Below are 22483 nucleotides of genomic sequence, written 5' to 3' on the forward strand. Positions count from 1 at the left end.
ATACTAATTCAGAAGTCAAACAACAAAAATCAGCGTTATATTTACAAAGTTTTCACAGTTAAAAACATTTCTCCTAGTAATTTACTCATGGTTTCTTTTGATGTAAAATCATTATTCACCAATGTCCCAGTGGAGGGTGCATTAAGATGTCTAGAAACCAGACTTCGCGAATTTCATTTCTCTTGCATCGAAATTGATGAACTAATTTCTCTCACTCAACTCTGTTTGAAACAAACACATTTTGTTTTCCAAAATAAATATTACAAACAAACTGAGGGATTAGCCATGGGAAGCCCCCTCAGTCCCATCCTGGCTGATATCTACATGCATTATTATGAATCAAAATTGTTTGAAACTTTAAACTTCCCGGCATGGTTCCGCTACGTAGACGATACTTTTACTCTGTTTGAAGGTAATAAAGATGATTTAAATAATGTTCTTTCAACAATGAATTCTATTGATCCTGCTATTCAGTTCACTTTTGAGCTTGAGACTTGCAATTCTCTTCCGTTTCTCGACATTCTGGTCACACGTAACACATCCAACTTCAGTACTACGGTTTACCGTAAACCTTCATCGGTTTGCTTTCCACCACACTTTAAATCGTGTCATCCGACTAAACAAAAGTTAGCTTCATTTTATTCCTATGTTTTCCGTGCTCTTCAAGTTTGCTCCTCCAAACTAGCCCTTGATGAAGAACTAAATTATTTAAAAGCAATAGCTATTGACAGGGGCTTTCCACCCAACATTATTAATCAAGCAGTTAAAAAATTCTCATTTCAACACACTAAAAGGCACACTCTTGTTTTAGGAGATTATAAAAATTCTGTTGTCATTCCCTTCTTTCCATCAATTAGCTATAAAGTTGCACATATTTTGCAGAAATTTAACTTTCGGGTTGTTTATTCTCCCATGAATAAAATTCCGAGTTCCATACTCAAGGACCCCATTCCGGATATGAATTCCTGGGGTATTTATAGGATTCCTTGCCAGTGTGGTTTAATTTACATTGGCCAAACTAAGAGAGCCTTAAAATTTCGCGTCAAGGAACATGAGGCATATGTTAGAAAAAAGGAAACACAGAAGTCTTCTGTTGCTCAACATTGTTGGTCCGAAAACCACACTTTCAGTTTTTCTGCTGCCAAAATTATTCAAAAAACATCTTCCATTGGAGAACTGGATTTTCTAGAGGCATTTCACATTCATAAAAATCTTTCTGTTCTAGTTAACGATCCTAATTCCAATCCAAATTTGCCTTCGGCCTTTAAAGAAATTATGTTTTAGTTCTGGTTTCACCAACAGATGGCGCCACTTGCTTATTCTTGTCCAGGCTTTCTTATCTTATCTAATCATTATTTCCTATCTGGTTCATTTGCGGTTTTGCAGCTGAAGATGGTGGTTCGGTAAAACCATCGAAACTAGTCCTGTGAAAACTTTGTAAATATAACGCTGATTTTTGTTGTTTGACTTCTGAATTTACAAAAAGGTTAGAGTAGACTTTAAGGTACCTCTTACATTATAGCGAAGTTGTTGTTTCATTTATGGTAGCCTGAGTAGTTGAATGTTATGGAAACCCTATTGTGACGTAATCGGGTGCATGATTCTGGAAATTTTGAATCATGAGATGTTTTGTAAGCGCTTTTGTGTTGTGTGTTGGTTTTATTGTTTAGACGGTAGAATGGTTGAATGTAGTAAGATTAATTTGAAGTTTCTGTACGATTTGGAACGAAAGGGGGAAAGAGCGTTAAGTGACTGGTGTGTAAATGAAGTTTTACTTTGTAGCCATTTTAAGTGTCCTATATGTAGGAAGGATATGCGTCTAGTCGAACGCAAAAACCGTTTAGATGGATTTGAATGGGTTTGTAGAAAGAAAGGCTCAGATGTGACGACGCCGATTTACGGATTCGAGTTCAGATAATTTTAGGAAGTTTTGGGATGCTGTCCAGGAATTTTGTGTGCCACAGACTAAAGACGAAGGAACTTCTAAATAGGGTAAGTGGATATTTGCTTTTTGTAGTGCTTAAATGTATAACATGTTTTTCCTTTTTTATGTTATTTTATTGTTTACTTTAAAATGTAGTTTATTGAGATTATGTATTTTTTGTTTGCCTGTATTGTAGAAGTGGGTGCTCCTTTGACTTTTTAAGTGAAATATATCGATGTGCACATGAACAAAGTGCAGGGAGTACGCAATGCAAGTTTGTGCAATTTTTGGATATTTTTTAAGTGAAAATAGGTCGACGTGTACATGAATAAAGTCAAGGGAGGGCGCAATGCCATTTTTGTGCAATTCGGGGATTTTTTTAAGTGAAAATAGGTCGATGTGTACAAGGATACCGAGTTTGTGCAATTCTTTGTCTTGTTATTTTGGCTTTATGTAAATTTTTGCGCCAAAAGTCGCCATTATGCAAGCCAAAATAATAAGTCAAAGAATTGCACAAACTCGGTATCGATGTACCGCCAAAATTCACCAAGGGGTACTCTAAAATATACTTTTACCTTACAAAAATTTTGTGGGACCCCATAAGTATTGGGCAGATATGACACACGAGTGAGTGAAACTGTCAATTTTTTTCACTTTTACTGTAGTATACTATTGCAGTTTTAGATCATTAACTTTAATTTCTAATTTTAAGACATAGAACAACGTGAAAATTTTAAATAAGTAACAAACGAAATGACAGCGTCACGTGCAAAGCAAGGAAAATGAACATGTATATTATAAAAAGAATGAGTCGAAACGTTTTCGTTTTTTTCTTTATCTGTATTGTATTATCTTCCTCTATTTTCAGATACTTTGTGTAAAAATTTTTGGTAATTGTAAAATTATTATAATAAGTTCAAGAAATATCAAAACTGCTAAAATTTTTGGCGACTCCCTGCTGCAGTTCCGCGACCCACAGTTTAAGAAACCCTGTCATAAACGATTTCTGAGCGATTTTGTGCACCGAAGCTTTCTTTTATAAAGTAATTAGAGACTAAAATTTAAAGTAATAATTATAAAATATATATATAAGCTGAAGGACGTTCAATGATAAAGAATAAAAAGAAGAAAATGAACATTTAAATTGGACGTATACTAAATATCGTAAGGCAGTGCAAAAGAACGGAATCATGTCAACAATAAAATATTAGTGAAAACAGGGAATATTCCTTTTAAAAATCAAAAAGAGAAGAAGAAAAGAACTATATAAATATGCAACGTTTAGGAGAAAATATTTCATAAAAGCACGGATACGGTTTACCGGTAAAGGAGCAAAATGATAATGAGTTGTGAAGGTCACAACTAAAAGCCCTATGTTCTATGTTTGTATGATATATGAACGTAATAAATCCAAATAAATTTTTAAGTCAAAAAAGGCGAGGAACATTTGGTTTCTTTGACGTAATTGTTTTCGTCAATAAAATCATATCTCCTCCACAGTGAAGGCTACATGCTTCCGTCAAGTATAATTTCCCCCCCCCCCTCAGCAGAAACTTCTGTTCTTTTCGATTTCATTTTCATTCATAGTTTATTAAATGAACAGAGGAGAAGAGAGCCCAGATTTTTGAGTGACACCTAGAATTAGAGTTAACTTTTTGTAGGTACTCTTAGTCGGTATACTTTTTGTAGGGGTTAACGCTGTTACCCTAGGAAGGTGGAACTCCCATGTGTTTTACATTCCATCGTTTTGGACCCCACCAGTTCTTTTCAGAACTTCAATTGGCAACACCCTTAATACCTGTTTCGGGCCACCCACGTTTCTCATTGTAAGTACATTTATGCACTACTAATATACGCCCCCACTATACGCAGTAATAATGAAACTCAGATCGATAAAAATTCTTCGTCGACTTAGTTAGTTGCACGAAGGGGTGACACAACGACTTCTTAAAACAATCGAAGAAAAATTCGACGATAACAGCTTTTGTTTATTAATGACGCATTTCAAAATATGCCAGTATTTAATAATATGTAAGAAATGAGGAAACTATTTCATTTATTGACTCTTTTCTTTGAATTATTTCCTAACTCTTAAATAGGCTGTCAGTCACCCTTGCCAACAATAAAACACTGACTATATTTTGCTTCACCTAAGCGCAAAATTCGAAAGTTAATTAAAACGCTTCTTCACTTACTTTATTTTTTAAACTTCTTAGTTTACTTTTTCAGAAGCATTTTGCCCTTATGAAGACTATTAAAAATGATGGCTATAATCTTTATTGCTTCAAATATTTATCCTAGACATTTATTTTCGCTTACAAAATTTCTCAAATTAAGGTACAGAAATTTTTAAAAGCACTTTCAACATCATGAGTGAGGCATTATATAAATACAAAACAAATATTGGTTGATCTTTACAATATGGTAACTGGTAGTTTGGCGACATTTTGGAGGCGATAAAGGTTACTACCTGGGACTTTGGTAATAATGTGAGCAGTACTCAGTTCCGATTACGCATTATTTTGTGTGAGGAAAATGAGAGATCATGGGATATGTAATGTGATATTAATGGACGAATTACGGTTCTTTAATCGGAAAAGGGGGGGAAATCGGGAAAAAATCTGGAAATTTTGTATTTGGCTTTATTCTGTGTTGTGTGAAGCAGTGTTTGTGAATTTTTGAATCCCATGGCCGTAACTAAAGTGAATTCGAAATGGGTATTTATGTATGTATTAATTTAATGTATGTGCTCATTTATATTTTAAGTAGTGTTTTTGAATTTAATTATATTTTAATTAAATGATAGTTATTTTGTGAATTTTATGTTTGTAGGAATTTGGTATACGTTTTAGTTGAAGTAAACGTGCATGGAAATAATTTAAATATCTGACACTAAGTATTTGTAATGGTTGCGGTATGAATTCGTTGGTGATGTGTATAATGTAATAGATGATTTAGAGGTAAAAGTTTTTGGATATTTTATTTATTTTATATGTGGAAATGTTCATATTTGGAAAGGGTAAATACTTTTTCGCGATCAGGTAATTTCATATATGTTCTTTTTACCGGGTTTAAAGATTGAGAAAATTGTCATGTATTTTCGTGAAATTTTTCTAATGTATGAGAAAAAAGCAGTGTACATGGATATAGTGAAGAGTGTGAGCAATGCCATTTTTGTGCAATTCTGGGATGTTTTTTTAAGTAAAAATAAGTCGGCGTGTACATGGTTTATGTGTATGTGTTATTTTGAAAAACGCGTAAGGAGTATGGTATTGGGCACTCGTTCCCAATTTTGCAGTGAATATTTGTCATGATTAAGCAGTTTTGTTAGATAAAATTTCTAGCATAAGTGTAATTCGGCTAGTAGATTGTTGGAAGAAGTGTTCAGTAGATAAAAAGAAAAGAAACATGTCTTTACTTCATGAAGACAAAATGGCGGCGGGAAAAAAAAATAGAGGGTTGCTGTAGGAGAGTTGGTCGCCAAATTTTCGCCAAAAAAACGCCAAGTTGCCATAATGTCAAGATCAACCAAAAATATTTCTGTACTCATAAAAGAGGTTTACGTTTCACCAGAATAGGAAGTTAGAAGGATGGAAAAGACGACATCATAATAATTTCTCATTCGCTGTATCAAATATGTCGGTATGATGTCTTGAAATCACACATCATGTTCTCAAGTAGAATAGATAGCATAACATGGATGATTTTGGAAAGATGGCGTAAACACGCTTATATTTCCCATGTCGAGTATCATTTTAGCTAGCTAGGGATGTAATAAACAGTTTCAGTCTGTCTAGAAGAGCGAATGTATCGAACAGTCATTTACCTTCTCAACTTTAATAGATCTGCTTTGACTCGATATTAGAAATTTAGCAAAGATAAATAATTCATATACGTGCATTGCTATTTATTTGAAGCTACTCATATATGGACTTTTAATCTGCTACTTTGTTACATTAACAGAAATTTTGTAAATTTGCAATAAATCATTGTCCATTTGCTTTATTCTTAATCTTTCAACTTCCTTTCAGCATGAGATGATTATACAAATTTCTTAACATTATCAAATAATATGTCACTTATGTAAAACGGTACTTGAAGATTTTCAATATTTTCTGTGGTTTATTATACATAATTAATTATATCGTAAGTGTAAATGGAGTTTTTCTGCAATTCATTCACGTACTCGAAAATGTCGAAACTAAACTTATATTTAACTTCCCGCGAAATAATTAAAAAAAAAAAAATTTAAATTTCTAACTTCAACGCATTTTTGTATATCAAATATAATTTAAAAAAATGGAATTTAGCTGTTCTACGTCACCATGTTTCTTATCCGATAATTGTAAAATATAAATATCGAACTAATTTAAGTTTATATTGTTTTTGAGTTAATGGTTCAAGAAAATTAATAATCCAAAGTCGTATAATGGATAAAATGCGGCTGGTGTTTTTTATTCAGCGGTTCACCAATGAAAGAGATATTAAAAACTAAACAATGGTTATTCGACTTAGATTCAAACCTCAACGGAAAGGCTGGCAGCACGGAAGTTTTCGTATTTTTCTCCATGTGTAAAGCAAATACCAGCCAGTTTCCCATACAATGGCCACCACAAAAGCATCCCATGCTTAGTCATGGGATGCTTTTGCGGTTTCTGTGGTGGCCCCAAATGCTTTGTCGTGATCTAAATAATCCTGATAATCTTCTTTCAATGCTTTTGTTTGAGCAATTATTATTATTGATATTCTCCTTTTTTATACATTTACTTAATAGAAGTAGATAGGTTATATTTTAACAACAGAACTTACAGAACTGCATCGTATCTAAAAATTAGGTGAATATCACTTTGACCATATTAAAAAAACGGTTGATCTTTACATTATGGTAACTTGGCGATTTTTTGGCGACTAACTCTCCTACAGCAACCCTCTATTTTTTTCCCGCCGCCATTTTGTCTTCACGAAGTAAAGACATGTTTCTTTTCTTTTTATCTACTGAACACTTCTTCCAACAATCTACTAGCCGAATTACACTTATGCTAGAAATTTTATCTAACAAAACTGCTTAATCATGACAAATATTCACTGCAAAATTGGGAAAAAGTGCACAATACCATACTCCTTACGCGTTTTTCAAAATAACACATACACATAAACCATGTACACGCCGACTTACTTTTACTTAAAAAAACATCCCAGAATTGCACAAAAATGGCATTGCGCACACTCTTCACTACATCCATGTACACTGCTTTTTTCTCATACATTAGAAAAATTTCACGAAAATACATGACAATTTTCTCAATTTTTAAACCTGGTAAAAAGAACATATATGAAATTACCTGATCGCGAAAAAGTATTTACCCTTTCCAAATATGAACATTTCCACATATAAAATAAATAAAATATCCAAAAACTTTTACCTCTAAATCCTCTATTACATTATACACGTCACCAACGAATTCATACCGCAAGCATTACAAATACTTAGTATCAAATATTTAAATTATTTCCATGCACGTTTACTTCAACTTAAACGTGTACCAAATTCCTACAAACATAAAATTCACAAAATAACTATCATTTAATTAAAATATCACTAAACCATGTACACGTCGACTTATTTTTACTTAAAAAAACATCCCAGACTAGCACAAAAATGGCATTGCGCACACTCTTCACTATATCCATGTACACTGCTTTTTTCTCATAAATTAGAAAAATTTTACGAAAATACATGACAATTTTCTCAATCTTTAAACCCGGTAAAAAGAACATATATGAAATTACCTGATCGCGAAAAAGTAATGAAAATTTCCACATATAAAATAAATAAAATATCCAAAAACTTTTACCTCTAAATCATCTATTACATTATACACGTCACCAACGAATTCATACCGCAACCATTACAAATACTTAGTGTCAGATATTTAAATTATTTCCATGCACGTTTACTTCAACTAAAACGTATACCAAATTCCTACAAACATAAAATTCACAAAATAACTATCATTTAATTAAAATATAATTAAATTCAAAAACACTACTTAAAATATAAATGAGCACATACATTAAATTAATACATACATAAATACCCATTTCGAATTCACTTTAGTTACGGCCATGGGATCCAAAAATTCACGAACACTGTTTCACACAACACAGAATAAAGCCAAATACAAAATTTCCAGATTTTTTTCCCGATTTCCCCCCTTTTCCGATTAAAGAACCGTAATTCGTCCATTAATATCACATGACATATCCCATGATCTCTCATTTCCCTCACACAAAATAATGCGTAATCGGAACTGAGTACTGCTCACATTATTACCAAAGTCCCAGGTAGTAACCTTTATCACCTCCAAAATGTCGCCAAACTACCAGTTACCATATTGTAAAGATCAACCAAAGAAACACTCTGATAACCTAAATTTCATTAGACGCTAGCTCTACATACCTAATTTTTGCATCCACACTTTTACTCACACATTTTATCAGTATTACAAACTTGTGATACTGTAAGTAATTAAAGATCTTGCCATGTATCCTTGAGGCTTCCAATGAACAAATTTGAAGTCTAAGGGTTTTAATTCCGGTGAGGATATCCTTGATTTTTCACATGTGCCGCTCTAAGGAAGACCTGATAGTCTTATACCAGGGTTGTCAACCGAGGGGGGGATTTTATAGTTTCGGGGAGGGGGAAGAAATGTGGTCAGCTGTTAAAAATTTAGTTTCATTTAATGAAAATAAAACATTTCAGTACTTGCGTACTATGACGACTATTTTCGCAAAATTTTCCGATAAAAATCTTCACTGGCGTTTTTTGGTTTATGTTTATAAATTCTTTTAAAAATAAAAGCCCTAATTATAAGGGAACAAAAAGTTAAAAAACAAAAATCCCGAATAATATATATACATATTATAAATAAACGTACACATATAAACTATATACTAAATACGAATTAAAAAAATAAAATTAACTTACTTAAAACTGGTTAATAGAAAACGTTGAATTAATAGTGACGAAAGTGCCGTGAAATAGCTTTCAAAATAGTATCGAAAGGCGTTTCCTGTTTCCTCCGCCAAATAAATTCAGCTAAACAGGTATCCAAATAATGGCGGCTTGTCCCACGTTGTCGCTTGTTCCTCCATTTTGTGGAACCCCACATACTTTCAACGTCCTTATTTCGATTATCCTCCAAATCCTTCACACACATATCTCCAATAAAATCCTGAATTATAAAACTTCATATCATGGCCGTTCTTTGGGTAAAATTCTAGCCTCTTTGAAAAATTCTATCGCTTCTCTTCGTTTGAAGGAAGTTGGAAAACGTTGATATCCATTGGGAAAAAAAATAATTACAAAAAGTTTCACGTGTTTTTAACCTAAACGTAATAAGCCGAGTAAATGTAGCAAAAAAAGGTGTGGTAATAGCAAGTGCCCTCTTTCACCTGTGTTAGAGTTAACCTGTACAACCTACAAGGGTCGCCAGTTTTGGCGAGATATCTAGGTAGTCGTCATAGTACGTAAGTATCAACATTTCTTTTATTCAAGTGTCGGTATTTATAAGCATTTTCTCTACTTGTTTAATTTATAAAACAAATTAAAAATAATCTAAATTTAAATAAATGCATATGTATTTTTCGATTTTGGGAATGGGGATTGAGGGAATAATAGTCTTGCAATGATGAAATTGGTGCATGAGCAAGAAAGGTTGAGAACTCTTGATCTGTATAGTCGCAACCGAACTAAAATTTGGGGAGATGAAGATTACTCGTCGCCATATATGATTTAGCTGACTGACTCTCGCTTTTGTCTTCCAACCTTGCTTTAAATGGAGAGAAGTAAAAAAAATTAAAAATACACCTCTATATATTTCTATATTATAGTGATTAGTGCATCCAACTAGAAAATCAAAAGTCTCAGTTTCAGTTCTGGGTGAAGGACGTTTCGATTTTTTACGCTTCCCGCTTCGAAAAACTAACCTTGTAGTCTCCTGCTGATTTTTCATGTTTTCCTCTTCCTAAAAAAGTATTCGTCTCTATAGCATACGTTAGGTAAATGTATCTATAGCATACGTTAGGACTTATGCACTAAACTTAAATGCAGTGTTTGAAATATTACTTAGAATATATAAATAAAAAAAATTCTAATTTTCATTTTAATTATTTTCTTCATTTATTGAGCTTTGGGTGAAAGAAACAAGTGAGGGATATTAAAAGCCATTAAAAAAAACCTAACTGAAAATGCATATCCCATCAAATAATAAACTGATAAGATCAGGCAATCTTCACTTATGCAAAGATTTTATCGCCACTTTTATACAGGAATCATAAAAAATACACAAAAAACTCAACTGGGACTCGTTCTGGGACTGGACCAATGACAAATTCCATCTTAGGACCGAAAATGAAAAAGTGGAAAGAGCAATGACTAGGCTACACCCCAACAGCTGACTCCGAGTAACATCCGTAATCTCCATATTTCTGAACTTCGCTTATGAACTGTGGACTATGGACTGAAAGATCTGAGTTCAGTTACAATATAAACTGCAACAAATATCCTAACATTACAAGAACCAGATATTTCAATATGTTAGTAAATTTAAACCCCATGTATATTTACTCTATCATGTATCTATATAGATCTACTCGCATAAAAATGTACCAGTTACAGTGAAACGATCTCCAGAGTATCAGCTTTATTGTATAAATAATTGGAATAAAATATTATTCCACGAAAACTGATGAATATTTTAACATTATTATATTTTAAAGGTATATGAGCAAGTAAAGATCTGAAATTGCAGTAAAAATATATAATATAGAGAAACTACTCGATAAGTTCGGTGTAAATAAAAACGCTTCGAAATATGTTAAGTAAAAGAAAAAAATTCACATTCATAACCTATTTGTTCTGAAATGCAGAGTGAATCAGATTGAAGGGAAACACATCGAATGATTAGAGTAAACTATAATCTTATCTCTTTTGTTAGATTAAGCATTTAGTTTACGGATTTGAATTCTTAACACAGCCGAAATCTGCATTTAATAATTTCTCATATTATTGCGCCAAGTAATTACGGAATGTGTTGACTGAACTAATTAGCAAAAGGAAGATAATTAAATACTAATACAACTGTAAAGTAATTAAGTAGCGCTCAGGAAAATGAAAATCTCATTAGTTTGGTTCTCCCTCCCAGGAACTGTGCCGATCTCTGGTCCGTTTAGAGGTCGAATAACTCTGGCAGCGATATAACGCAGAATATTAATGAGTGCATTCGAGAGGCTAAAAGGTTAATTAATGCAGGAACGCTCGAGTTCCTGATTAATACTTATAGGTAATTCAGCTGACGGAGTAAATTGTAAACGGGATCTAATCTGGCTTTCGCACTTAGGAAGATTAAGTATAAATTAACATCTGTAGATAAATAAAGTCTGTATTTAACTCACACACAATTCCTCGAGAGCAGTGAGCTCATTTTACACTGATGCAGTATTCTCCTCGCGCATTTAGACTCGCCTGATGGATTCTCCCTGTTATGTGTCGTATTTCGCTCACATCTGTGCACCTGAAAATTTCACTCTGAAAGTGTATGGCCTCGTGTTTGGAGGGTATAATTAAATTGAGCATGGAGGGTAGGATTCGTTAGCAAATATTTAAGAATTTAATCGCTGGCTGGCACCTGTGCCCAATCCTGCGGCTGAAACGCTCCAAGAATCTCTGATAATGCATTCCTCGAAGTTGACAGTGTTATTTCAGTATTTCTGACCATCATATGAATATATTCAGCTATGAAGGATTTAACTAAATTAATATGCTTTAATGCATTTCTTTTATGTTTGCTATTTGATATTATATATATTATCGAAAGCCACTCGATATGCATATCTTACATTTAAGAATCATTTTCTACGTATATTTACACGAGAAAGAAAACAAATGTATTAAAAAAAGGGTTAGTTTAAAAAAAATGTTGGTTACCTACTTAGTAATGGTAGTTTATATAGTATAGATAATATTACATTCTTCAGCTAAGGCATCCTATTTCAGGCACTGTTAATATTTTTATTAACTTAAAATTTTTTAATTAACCTTTTGAAAGCCTATCCGAAAGAGCTGAGTAGAAGAATTCAAAAGTAGCAAAAATGTACTCATAAATTAAGTTTTAGTGTGGAACAAAACTGTAATTTTGCTATGCCTCATTGCATTAAACTACAGTACAACTTTACGGTACTTACGTATTATCCCGTCGATCGTTGATTGCCATAAAATTATGAAAATTGTTGGAGATCCCTCCAAAGTCGCCCCAATCATTCCTGCAGATTTCTGAAGGAACTAGAGCCGCTTTATTCAATAAACGATCAGTATTCGACCCGCTTCGATTTTGAACTTCGTAAGAAGGCTTTTATCTATTTCTACTATTTTGCTAGGTTCTTCGATTTTATTGGAAGCTCAGTTTGGCGCAAATGAAAAATATGAGTACAAATTAGAAATGTTATATGTTAAACTATTTTGTTGAGAAAACCATTCCTGCTTATTGGTACAAAGAGTACAGCTGTAAGAAAAATCATTGAACTCTTAGCCCAAGCATTTCATAAATATGATATAATCTGCGAGCAAAAGATTTTTCATGAGAAACATCGAAATGCTTCATATTTAACATGCATGATATTCCCTCCTGAAATATGTATTCAAAGGAAAATAAATCATTCACTACAAAATATTATTCTACGAAAATTGATGGATATTTGAACCTTATTATTTTTTAGAGGTATATGCCAAGAAAAACTAAAATTGAAAAAAAAAAGTGTATAAACTAAGTCTGGTGAAAGTAAAAACTGTTTCAAACGTGTTTAGTAGAAGCAAAATTGTCCCAATCTATTATTGTTTGGTAAGCTATATTCAGCTGACTATATCGTGTCCATTAACGCACATTATTTTAACATTAATATCACAAAACTTTGAAAACAGTCCACGTCTTGCTGTTCTATAGATAGCAAATTTTAATCACATTTTTTTCAAACTGAAAGAAAAAAGTGCGGACAGTTAATAATAACAGTTAATTTATATCTTTGTTCTTAAAAAGAAAAGGTGGTTTATGGAAAATCAATCGGGTTAAAGTACGGCCATCAAACAAAGCGCAGATGTGAAGAATGTGTTGTTGCGTCATGCTTATCCATAACTTGCGCTAAATCTCTTTGCTTGGCAACAGTTTCACGGTCGACACTATAATACATAAATACTCAGCTTAGAGACAATAAACAATAAATTTACTTCGGTACGAAAGACTAGTTTGCAAAGTAGCCTGCATGTATTCAAACTACAGCATTCGTCTCAGCGACGTTACCAGGTAAAGAGTTTTGCTGCGAATTTTTAAGAAATTTTTCCAGGCTAATTTTTACTTCCCATTTGCGTTATCCTCTTAATTCATCTTATTTTTGTAGTTCATTTTTAGATTTGTTATTCCAATTTAAAACTTTTCTGCTTTAACGTCGATTTTGAGAACAACGCCCAGTTTTAATACGTTAACAGTAAGTGCAATGAAAGAAAGGCGCGCCGGTAATTACTGTGAGGGACTGGATTGCGAACATTGCTTGCATTTCAATTAGTACTCCTTTTGAGCACATTAGTTTTGAGAAAATTCCATATCTTAAACGGAAATGTAACGCCCACAGCAGCAGCAGAAATGATTTCGACACCAAATAGCTTAAACTTCGATTAGCAGAGCAACAGTTTTATTTTCTTGATCTTTGATATATTGATGATATAAATGTTAAAGATTTCTCTTCATATGTCTGCAACTTTCGCATTTCAAAGGTTCTTAAGTTCTGCAACTTTTCCGCCTTTATAATAGCTAGGAGTACCATTATCTTCAAGTAAAAAGGGGGGAAAGTGTTCATAAACTGGTTTTTAGTAACTTCGTATTGGAGAATCTAATGATAGTGCTGACATGAAACTAGCGCTGTAAGAATGTCTCGTAGGTGCTAAATGCTTCAATAGATTACGACATGATGATTCACAAAAGACTAGGTCACTTGATAATAGCCATTGCGTTAGTAAACAGTGTTTAAAATTTGTCTTGGGTACATTTTCTTCTTCTTTATTTATATATATTATATTACATTTCCTATAAAAATTAAAAAATGCCTTATTGTACATTTATGTATAGTCTTGTTAAATAAATGTTTTCTATAAGGTTATAAATTAGAGTCCATTTTTAAGTACTGAAAATGAAATTGTAAGACAAACCTGTAGGTTGAAATGTGATGAGCTTTATGACAAAGTATATTGAAAGACCAACTTTTTTGGTAAGCAAAGTTTGAGAAGCACACATGGTGTGATCACATGCAATCAACTTTACTTTAGCATAAAATATTTTTTTTTTCAAGATATAAATTCAATATGTCATACTGTTTAGGAAATAACTCTCTAGTCTTTAATTTCAAAGAATTTTCGTCAGCCTAGCTATTTCATATATAATGGATTATGCATCTCAGTCAATGAAAGAAGCATTGCTTTCGATTTTACAAATTATATTTTTATTGGCAATCATTTGTAGGAGCATGTTGAAATCCTTCATTCTGAAGCCCATGGAAGCAAAATTTGACACATTCTTCTCTATGTACAATCACACAAGTCACTGCGAACACACAGGCTTCTTTTATTAAAACAGTCAACTATGTGTGGACGCTTTTTACCTTACACGCTGACATTCACTATGATTTATTTACAATGAATATGTACAAAATAATGAACTTAGCGTCACATTTGTAAAATAACACATTTCCAGCAGCTTTACATGTTAAAATATTTCATCCAGTATTGAAGCTTAACGTTATAGCTACGAGCTGTAAAGAAATTTTTATATGATCTCCTAATTAATGAAAGTTTCTATTTTTATTTTTGAAATTTTTCCTATTTAATTTTATTTAAGGTAATGCCCTGCTTTGGTGCCTGGGCATTTTTGTGCACCCTGTCAGAATAAATGTAAAACTGCTGTTTAAATTTCACCAGAGAAAGAACATAGGTTTCAATATGAAAATAAGTTTGAATAATGTACTTTCAAACAAATAAATGCTTTTCACAGGCATGATAATGGTATTTCTTACTCATTTTCAATCAAGTTAACCTGATGATACTTCTTTCTTGAACCTGAATTTGCTTTCCATTACACTAAAATGAGAAAAATCGGAAACTAATTTTATACAGTTTACTTTCTGGGCACTAAATTTTAATGTCAAATTTACGAGGGAAAGGAAGTGAAAGCTTTTTTCAAAATACTATCAATAGAGCCATTTAAAAGTCACTTTATGAAAATGAGTAAAAAAGAAATAAACACACTAAGAAGAAATAAATTAAGTGGACGCTTTTACTTTGACACAGAAGTAGCTATATACAACTGTTATGGCACATTATACTTATGCATTTTAACTCATTTTTACATGCACTGTAATAAAATCTCTAAGTATTCATTGTAAAAAAAATTAAGAGGCTGAAACCGTCAAGGTCCAGAGATATTTAGAATTTAGGCAGCTTTGTAATCCATCACTGCTACATAGATTCATGTACAGCATAAAATTATAAATAGAAAATAAAGGCTATTACTATAGTAACATAGTATCATCGGATTACCACAAGCCAAATTGAAAATATTTACAAGCGCTATACCAATAAACATTTTTCAAATTCTTTACATTTGAATTAGTTGAAAAATATGAAAGGGATATTGCTTGTATTACATGTTATGTTGATACTTTTAACACCAGAAGAGTAAAATTTATCCCATTTCATCTATAAATCCTAGTTAATATAAACTTTTATTGTTTAACAATGAACTGCCGTTTATCAATAACATCTTTCAAGCAAAGCATGTTTTGGGAAATGCTAAAGATTTTCCAAAGAAAAGGTTTGCCTGAAAGAAAGACAAGAAGCAGAAAAGAGAAAATAAAGACGAAAGAGTGGTATTGCAATACTGATGTCATTATTACCAATGTTATCTTAGTTTAGAAGAACTATTAACGCTGATTTCGATATAACTAAATCAAAGTTTTTGCCAACTTTCCGAATTTTCATACAGTTGCCTGGATTAAAACGGTTTGTTACAGTATTCCAATTTTAATTCAGGTGAATTATCCGTAAATTGATAACATTCTACAAATGTAAAATCTTAGAATTTGTGGAAACTCGACTGCACAACTAAGCGTTAAAGAACCAGTAATTAGAAATAAGGGTTTTCATCGGGGGGTGGAGCAATTAACTAAATATTTACTCTTCTGTTGTTAAATATAAATCTGCAACAAACTAATATATTTTTAAACTTATTTTTCAATAATAAAAGTTGAAAATTGTAAAATGCTTTGTTAAAAGACTGATAGAATGACTCTGAAAATTTTTGCTTTAAAATTTAAAAAAGCAAATTTAAGTATATTAAAAATAAGAGTAAATATATGGGCCTGTCACATGCACATAAAACTCACCTCCAGAATCCTCTAGGTATCGACCAATAATGAATAAATGAAAATTTTTCATTCTCTTCTCCATAATTTGTTGTTCTGAAGAGTTAAATGACATTTCTAAAAATTTACTTTTCGTCAATTGGAAGTTAAACTTACTCATATTCACCGAAACATAAGCCCTGAATTCATTTAGCGTTTGCTAAAATTGATTGGAAGAATGTTGTAACAGAAAGGTATAAAATGTGTAATTTTCAACAACGGCTGAAATTAAAAAAATATTTAAATTTATAATTTTGGAATTTAAAAATATTTATTTATTCATTTATTTACTTGCACCTCGAAATGCTTATGCATAACTCTTCAAAACACAAAGTGAACATTTAAAGACAGGAATTCTAGAAGCAAATTACTTACCTCTTCGAAACGATTTTTGTATTCGGAACTGGATTTTGTTATTCATATTTATTTTATTAGTAGTATTGCAAACATAAATAACTCATAATTTATGCAGATATTTCATCAAATGAAGATTGAAATAAATTTTATTTTAAACACTTTCTTCCAGTCTTTAGTAGAATATTTAAAATATTTTTTGATGTAAGATATAAGTATCAAATAAAATTATACTCATCTATATCGAATAAAATCTTGGCGAAAGTGTAATGCAAGCCAGTTGCAATCGAAGGTTTACATAAGGCTTCATTTTCCCATTCTGCAGTTATTAAGAATATAAGAAGCCAATTCATGGTCTATCAGAGTCAAGTAAAACCAGAACATTTAGTCTGGGGTATAAAGTTTCCTGGTGTTCATGTCCTCTAAACCTCAATTCAGTAAGATCCTAAAGTTTAACCACAGAGAAGAATATTGATTGCAGCTTTTAACAACATGTTTCGAGTTCATGATCATGAGTTAAATGGCATTAAGTTTGTGAAATTCAGATTATGAGGTTTATATTTGCCATAGCCATTGAGTTTATTAGATATTCACTTACTTCAGTTGCCTGAACATCCTATGCATCTCCAGGTAGCATTTCTCTCATTGTTTGCCTCTAATATGTTGTAAAAAACTTATTACTTACCTCTCCAAACTAATCTAACCCTCCTTGAAGTGTGAACACTTAAAAGACTACACAATCTATGATGAGTCAGCTCTCACGAAAAAATTTATATAATTAACTTCATATTAAATATTTGATTATAATGATATAATCAAACAAAAAATACTTCATGCATTCAATAAATTATGCTTTCTAGAGTTAGAAATGAATTATTTGGAACAAATATTAGCTTTTGAATCCTCATTCGTGATGTAAAAACCTATTTCATGCATAATTAAACTGAGTGCGACCAATTTGAGATAATCTTATATATTAAAGTTCACTTCGCTTTAGTTGAACTGATTATTCTTCAGTGAAGCTCTTTCACAAGTGATTAACAATCATTGTGGAAATGAATCACTAGAAACAAGCCTAATTTTAGGCTTGCTATCACACACATATGGCCTAGAAAATCGTATTTTATCAGAGATGAGGTGGTCTATTAAGGTAAGAGGAAGCCACGTTAGGCTTAGAAAGCCGGCGACGTCTGTTTCAACAAATGGGTGCTGTCAAGGAAGTTGGCGGCTGTAGGTACGGCGGTCTCTCCGACTGCTGATGGTGATGGGATGCCGCGGCGTGAGCTGCCGCTGAGTTCTCGGCAGACCAAGGCTGAAGATTTTGGAGTGCATGCAGCGATGCGTTGCTCAAACATAAAGGGTCCCTCGTTGGTTCATACATGGATTTGCTTACGACTTCTGCATGTAAAGACATCATCAAACGATTCGCAGCCTGCCTCTCTGCTTCCCGCTCTTCGGCTGTTTGTCTTCTAAGAAAAGAGAAAATAAATTTATTGCTCGCATAATCTTACATACTATTTCAAGCACATACTACAAACTGCTTCTTTACAATATGTCAAACTAGAATATTCAGGTACCGTGACCAGAATTCTTAAAAGTAACATTGTAAGCTATTGTACTTCATCTACGTATATAAGGAAAATTTTTGCGAATACAAAACTACTGACATAATAATCCAGAATAAATTTTTGAAAAATATTTTTTCATTTTTCAGTGTCCTGTAGTAGACGAAGTGAACGTCGAAGTGCGTCGATAGTTTGTGTCGGATTTTGTATTGTCAGAACATGATGTACTGAAATTTAAGTAATAACAGATGCACTTTTTTTTTTTTTTTTTTTTTTTTTTTTTTTACAGACGAACTCATTCATCTGCATTTCTGAACAATTCTGTACTTTTTTTCATTCTTTATGATATTCGCATAAATAAATGCTTATGTAGGCAGGGTGCTTATTTAAGCTCCATAAAGGCACTGCCATGACCTTTCTCAGACTAGCTAGGCCTTAAAGTAAGTATTGTAAACTTACTCTTAATTAAATTTCTGCCCTTGTGTAATATGTGTACTGAAAACTTAGTAACAAATTTTAATGCATATTTCTTACTATTATCCACATATTTACCCCGCTGTCTGCTCATTTCAATAAATTAAATTATTTCAATAATTCTCTCTGCTCGTTCAATAAATTTTCTGCTCATTTCAATAAATGCTCATTTCGGTAAATTAAATGAAATTCTTAGAGAAAAAAATACTATATGTTGTACATAACAGAATGAAGAACGGATATTATAAACACACACACACACACACACACATATATATATATATATATATATATATAATATCCTGTTTCGTTTCTCATCTATTTGGTTTCTGTATTACATTATGTTCGTTTGTTTTTATTGAGTCCTTTTTAATTACCTACTGTACAAAAAGTTACCTTTCTTAAAACGCTTCAATGTAATGACATAATCTATTTTTCATTTTACATTCGAGTATGGAAAATAATACTTCTGTCAATATCTTCAATTATGCTGAAGATTACATGAATTATAGAAAAAGCACATCTATGATGATATGCTTAAATATAATGCATAATTTACTGTGGACAAAATTGGGTAACCATGCATTGATAATCAGAAAGATTTAAATAAATTGGACTATATTTAGGTCCATAACACGCAAGGCTTATAGTTATCAATTAAGAATTTAAAACAAAGTATTAGAAAACTGAACGTAAATCATGAATTTTTACAGATATATTTCGTATTTCGAGCCCCCCTTTTTTTGGGTTCCATAAAGACGAATTTTTCTGCCTCGACCAATGTTTCCAAAATGCTCATTTCAATAAATTAAATGTAATTCTTAGAAGGCAAAATACTATATGTTGTACATAACAGAGAGAAGAGAGACTGTACTTTATGCGATATAGCAAAACTTTGCAGGATGGAGAAACAAGTAAGTTCTATAAATTTCCTAAGATAATGCTAATAGTTGCGTATGCCATTCATTATTGTGAACATTTATACAGAAACGAATGTGAAACTTTTGCTAGTTCTATCCTTTCTGTCTTCCTAAAAAAACATAGAAAGTAATTACAACATGTTCACATTGTTCAGCAAGCTTTCTTTAGGTTTTAATTTTTCAAGTCAACATTTTTTATGACATCAAGATTTGAGTTTTATATTTTCTTAGTGACCATTCCATTTAGTCAAATTATAACAGCATCATAGTTCACATTATAGTTATTGTACTTCTCTTGAGAATAACTAATAACTCAAGTGCCTCATTTAAGAAGCAACCATACTTAAATGTTAGAATAAATAAAGGGCCTAATAAACTAGATATAAAAGTCTTTCTTCACATTTTTAATTTAGTTTGTTCTGAAGTAAATTAAAAACATTCTTTCCGATGGTATACTGATCAGTGTATACAACAAGCAAAGAGGAAAATTTCGGTTTCAGTTCCTGGCAGGTGCAGGTCGATATTTTAAGATTCCTGATCTCGAAGAATCTCTCTAACCCTAAGTAAAAAAAAAAAAAAAAAAAAAAAAGTCGTTAATTTCCCAACAGTCACCGCTATAATCAGTGTTCTATGAAGTTTGTTGAGAATTTAATCAATACATAATTCAATTTCATATAAGTGAGTAAGAGTCAATAATTTTTTTTTCTGATTTTATTGTTATATAAACTTGCAACTTTGATGGCGATGTTGTTATAGTTGAAAGTATATTTGAAACTGTCATAAGAAGCCTGTGTATGAAGATATGGTTAGAAATAATTTATGAAAAATATTTTACATTGCATCATTTTACCTTTAATTGCAACAAGAAAATTACTTAAGCTATCCCCCTCCCAGAGAATTAAATTGTCTCATTCATTTTATTTGTTTATTTTTTATTTTCTACTTTGGCAAAGAAATTCTGAGCTGTGCAGAAAATTAACAATCTAGGCTATTTATTATTTCATCCGATAGTTTAATGGAAGTCAGGAAGCAGCTGTGATACGTAAACTAAACCAAATTCCAATTTGTTTTGATTGTCTAAATCAATGTTTCTCAACCTATTTTATCCCATGCTGTCCTTCACTATCGCTAGAAAATCATCCCCCCATCCTGACCCAAACTCCACAATTACATACATACATTTACTTAGCTTTAAATTATTTTAATAAGCTTTATTAAGCAACAAAAAATATAGAAAATGCTTATAGATACCAGAAATTGAACAAAAGTGGCCTTTCATATTCATAAACTAAAATTAAATACTTAAAATGAATAAAAGGCTGGTACATCCCCCCTGAAACTATGAAATCCCCCAGGAGACATCCCCCCTGTTTGAATAACCTGGTCTATATTCATGCACATGTGAGTACTTTCTGAATTTTTAAAATTGTTTCGAAAATTAAATTTGCAAAGTTAAAAATTTACATATAAATTCGTACCATATATGAGCTTTTTCTGCTTCAAAAAGGTTTGGTTTGCTTTATTAGATTACGGCAAAGCACTTGAGGGCTATCTGCCTTAAGGGAGGGATGCATTCGTGGAGGATTTTTTTAAGGGAAACTGGCTCGTATACACGTTACACATGGGGAAAACCACGAAAACTCCCATGCAGCCAGCCCGTTCGCGGGATTTGAACCTCGGACCGAACTACCAGTGTTCAGCGACGTTACCGCTCGGCCACAGGTGGGCCCCGCTTCAGGAAGGATGATTAATCGACATGTTGGCAAAAATATATAATGTTTTTCTTTTTTGTTCCCTAAGTCATTGGTCTGATCCAATTTAAAAAAAAACACTTTTTTCTTATGGAAACACTTCTCTTTTTTTCCCCCCTGTCAATACTATGGATAGAACCTGGAATTCTAAATTTAATAGTTTTTAAATAAGAATTCAGATTTAATACCATGAGCATTATCAATATTTTGATTTGATGAGAATATATTTTTATTGTTCATCAATTAAACATTACATACCTTATAAGTCTCATAATAGCAAATTTTAAGTTAAACAATGTGCAATGAAACCTCAATTACCCATGTCAAATCAGGATAAAGTTCATTCAGCTTAGTATACACTTTCGAATAAAGAACAGATTGTTACACTGAAATAAAATTATTTCTAGGTATATTATTTTTGTACTCTAGGTATTTAGATATTACGGTTTTTCTTACCATTATAATCTTTCTATTTCTTTGATTTTAATTAACGATATCATGATGAAAATGATATAATTACATACATTTTGTGTTTGATTGTTATATTGTATTCCTTTAAAAGCTATTAATTCAGTTAATCAGGCATAATGACGTGCAAAATCTCTAATTAAATGACACGAAAGCTATTGAAATTTATTGTTATTTATTATTATTGACTTAACTGCTATTTAAACTCGTCTATCCCACGGCAGTATTCTTCTGAAACATTTTCAATTTTATAGTAGTTACTCTTCGATCAGCAAGATACAATACTATATTCCCTGACTTCAACCAACAATATATTATTGTTTTCCAATAGCAGCAAAACTTTATGCAAATTATCTAGCATCCTATTTAAGTATACATTTCGGCACTTTCTGGAGATTTGTGTAAACATGTAGCCATGCCAATATTTTCATTTCTATTTAATTTGCAGAGAGGTTAAGCACAAACATTTCCCTTACCTTTTTACAACTACTATTTAATGTAATAGGAATAAAGAAAATTTGTGTT

The 22483-nt window shown here is 32.0% G+C and overlaps 2 protein-coding genes across 3 annotated transcripts in view; one reads left to right on the forward strand and one right to left on the reverse strand.

Moving 5' to 3' along the window:
- The first annotated feature begins 13211 nt into the window (after nucleotides 1-13211).
- Nucleotides 13212-22483, forward strand: part of LOC146993425 (uncharacterized) — an 86026-nt gene continuing 76754 nt past the window's right edge. For both annotated transcript variants that reach the window (XR_015038773.1, XM_085808619.1), the window contains exon 1: nucleotides 13212-13281. The gene's annotated coding sequence lies outside the window, so the exon portion shown is untranslated. The remainder of the gene's footprint in view (nucleotides 13282-22483) is intronic.
- The window catches only part of LOC118181115 (T-cell leukemia homeobox protein 3-like), a 144361-nt gene continuing 136325 nt past the window's right edge, over nucleotides 14448-22483 (reverse strand). Inside the window, exon 3 of the mRNA XM_035350191.2 lies at nucleotides 14448-18249. Within this exon, the coding sequence (XP_035206082.1) occupies nucleotides 17976-18249 (274 nt within the window). The 3' untranslated portion in view covers nucleotides 14448-17975. The remainder of the gene's footprint in view (nucleotides 18250-22483) is intronic.

This window comes from Stegodyphus dumicola, chromosome X1 (assembly GCF_044657685.1).
Source record: "Stegodyphus dumicola isolate Sdum_Otavi_A_Nest chromosome X1, ASM4465768v1".
Classification (NCBI taxonomy): Eukaryota; Metazoa; Arthropoda; class Arachnida; order Araneae; family Eresidae; genus Stegodyphus; species Stegodyphus dumicola.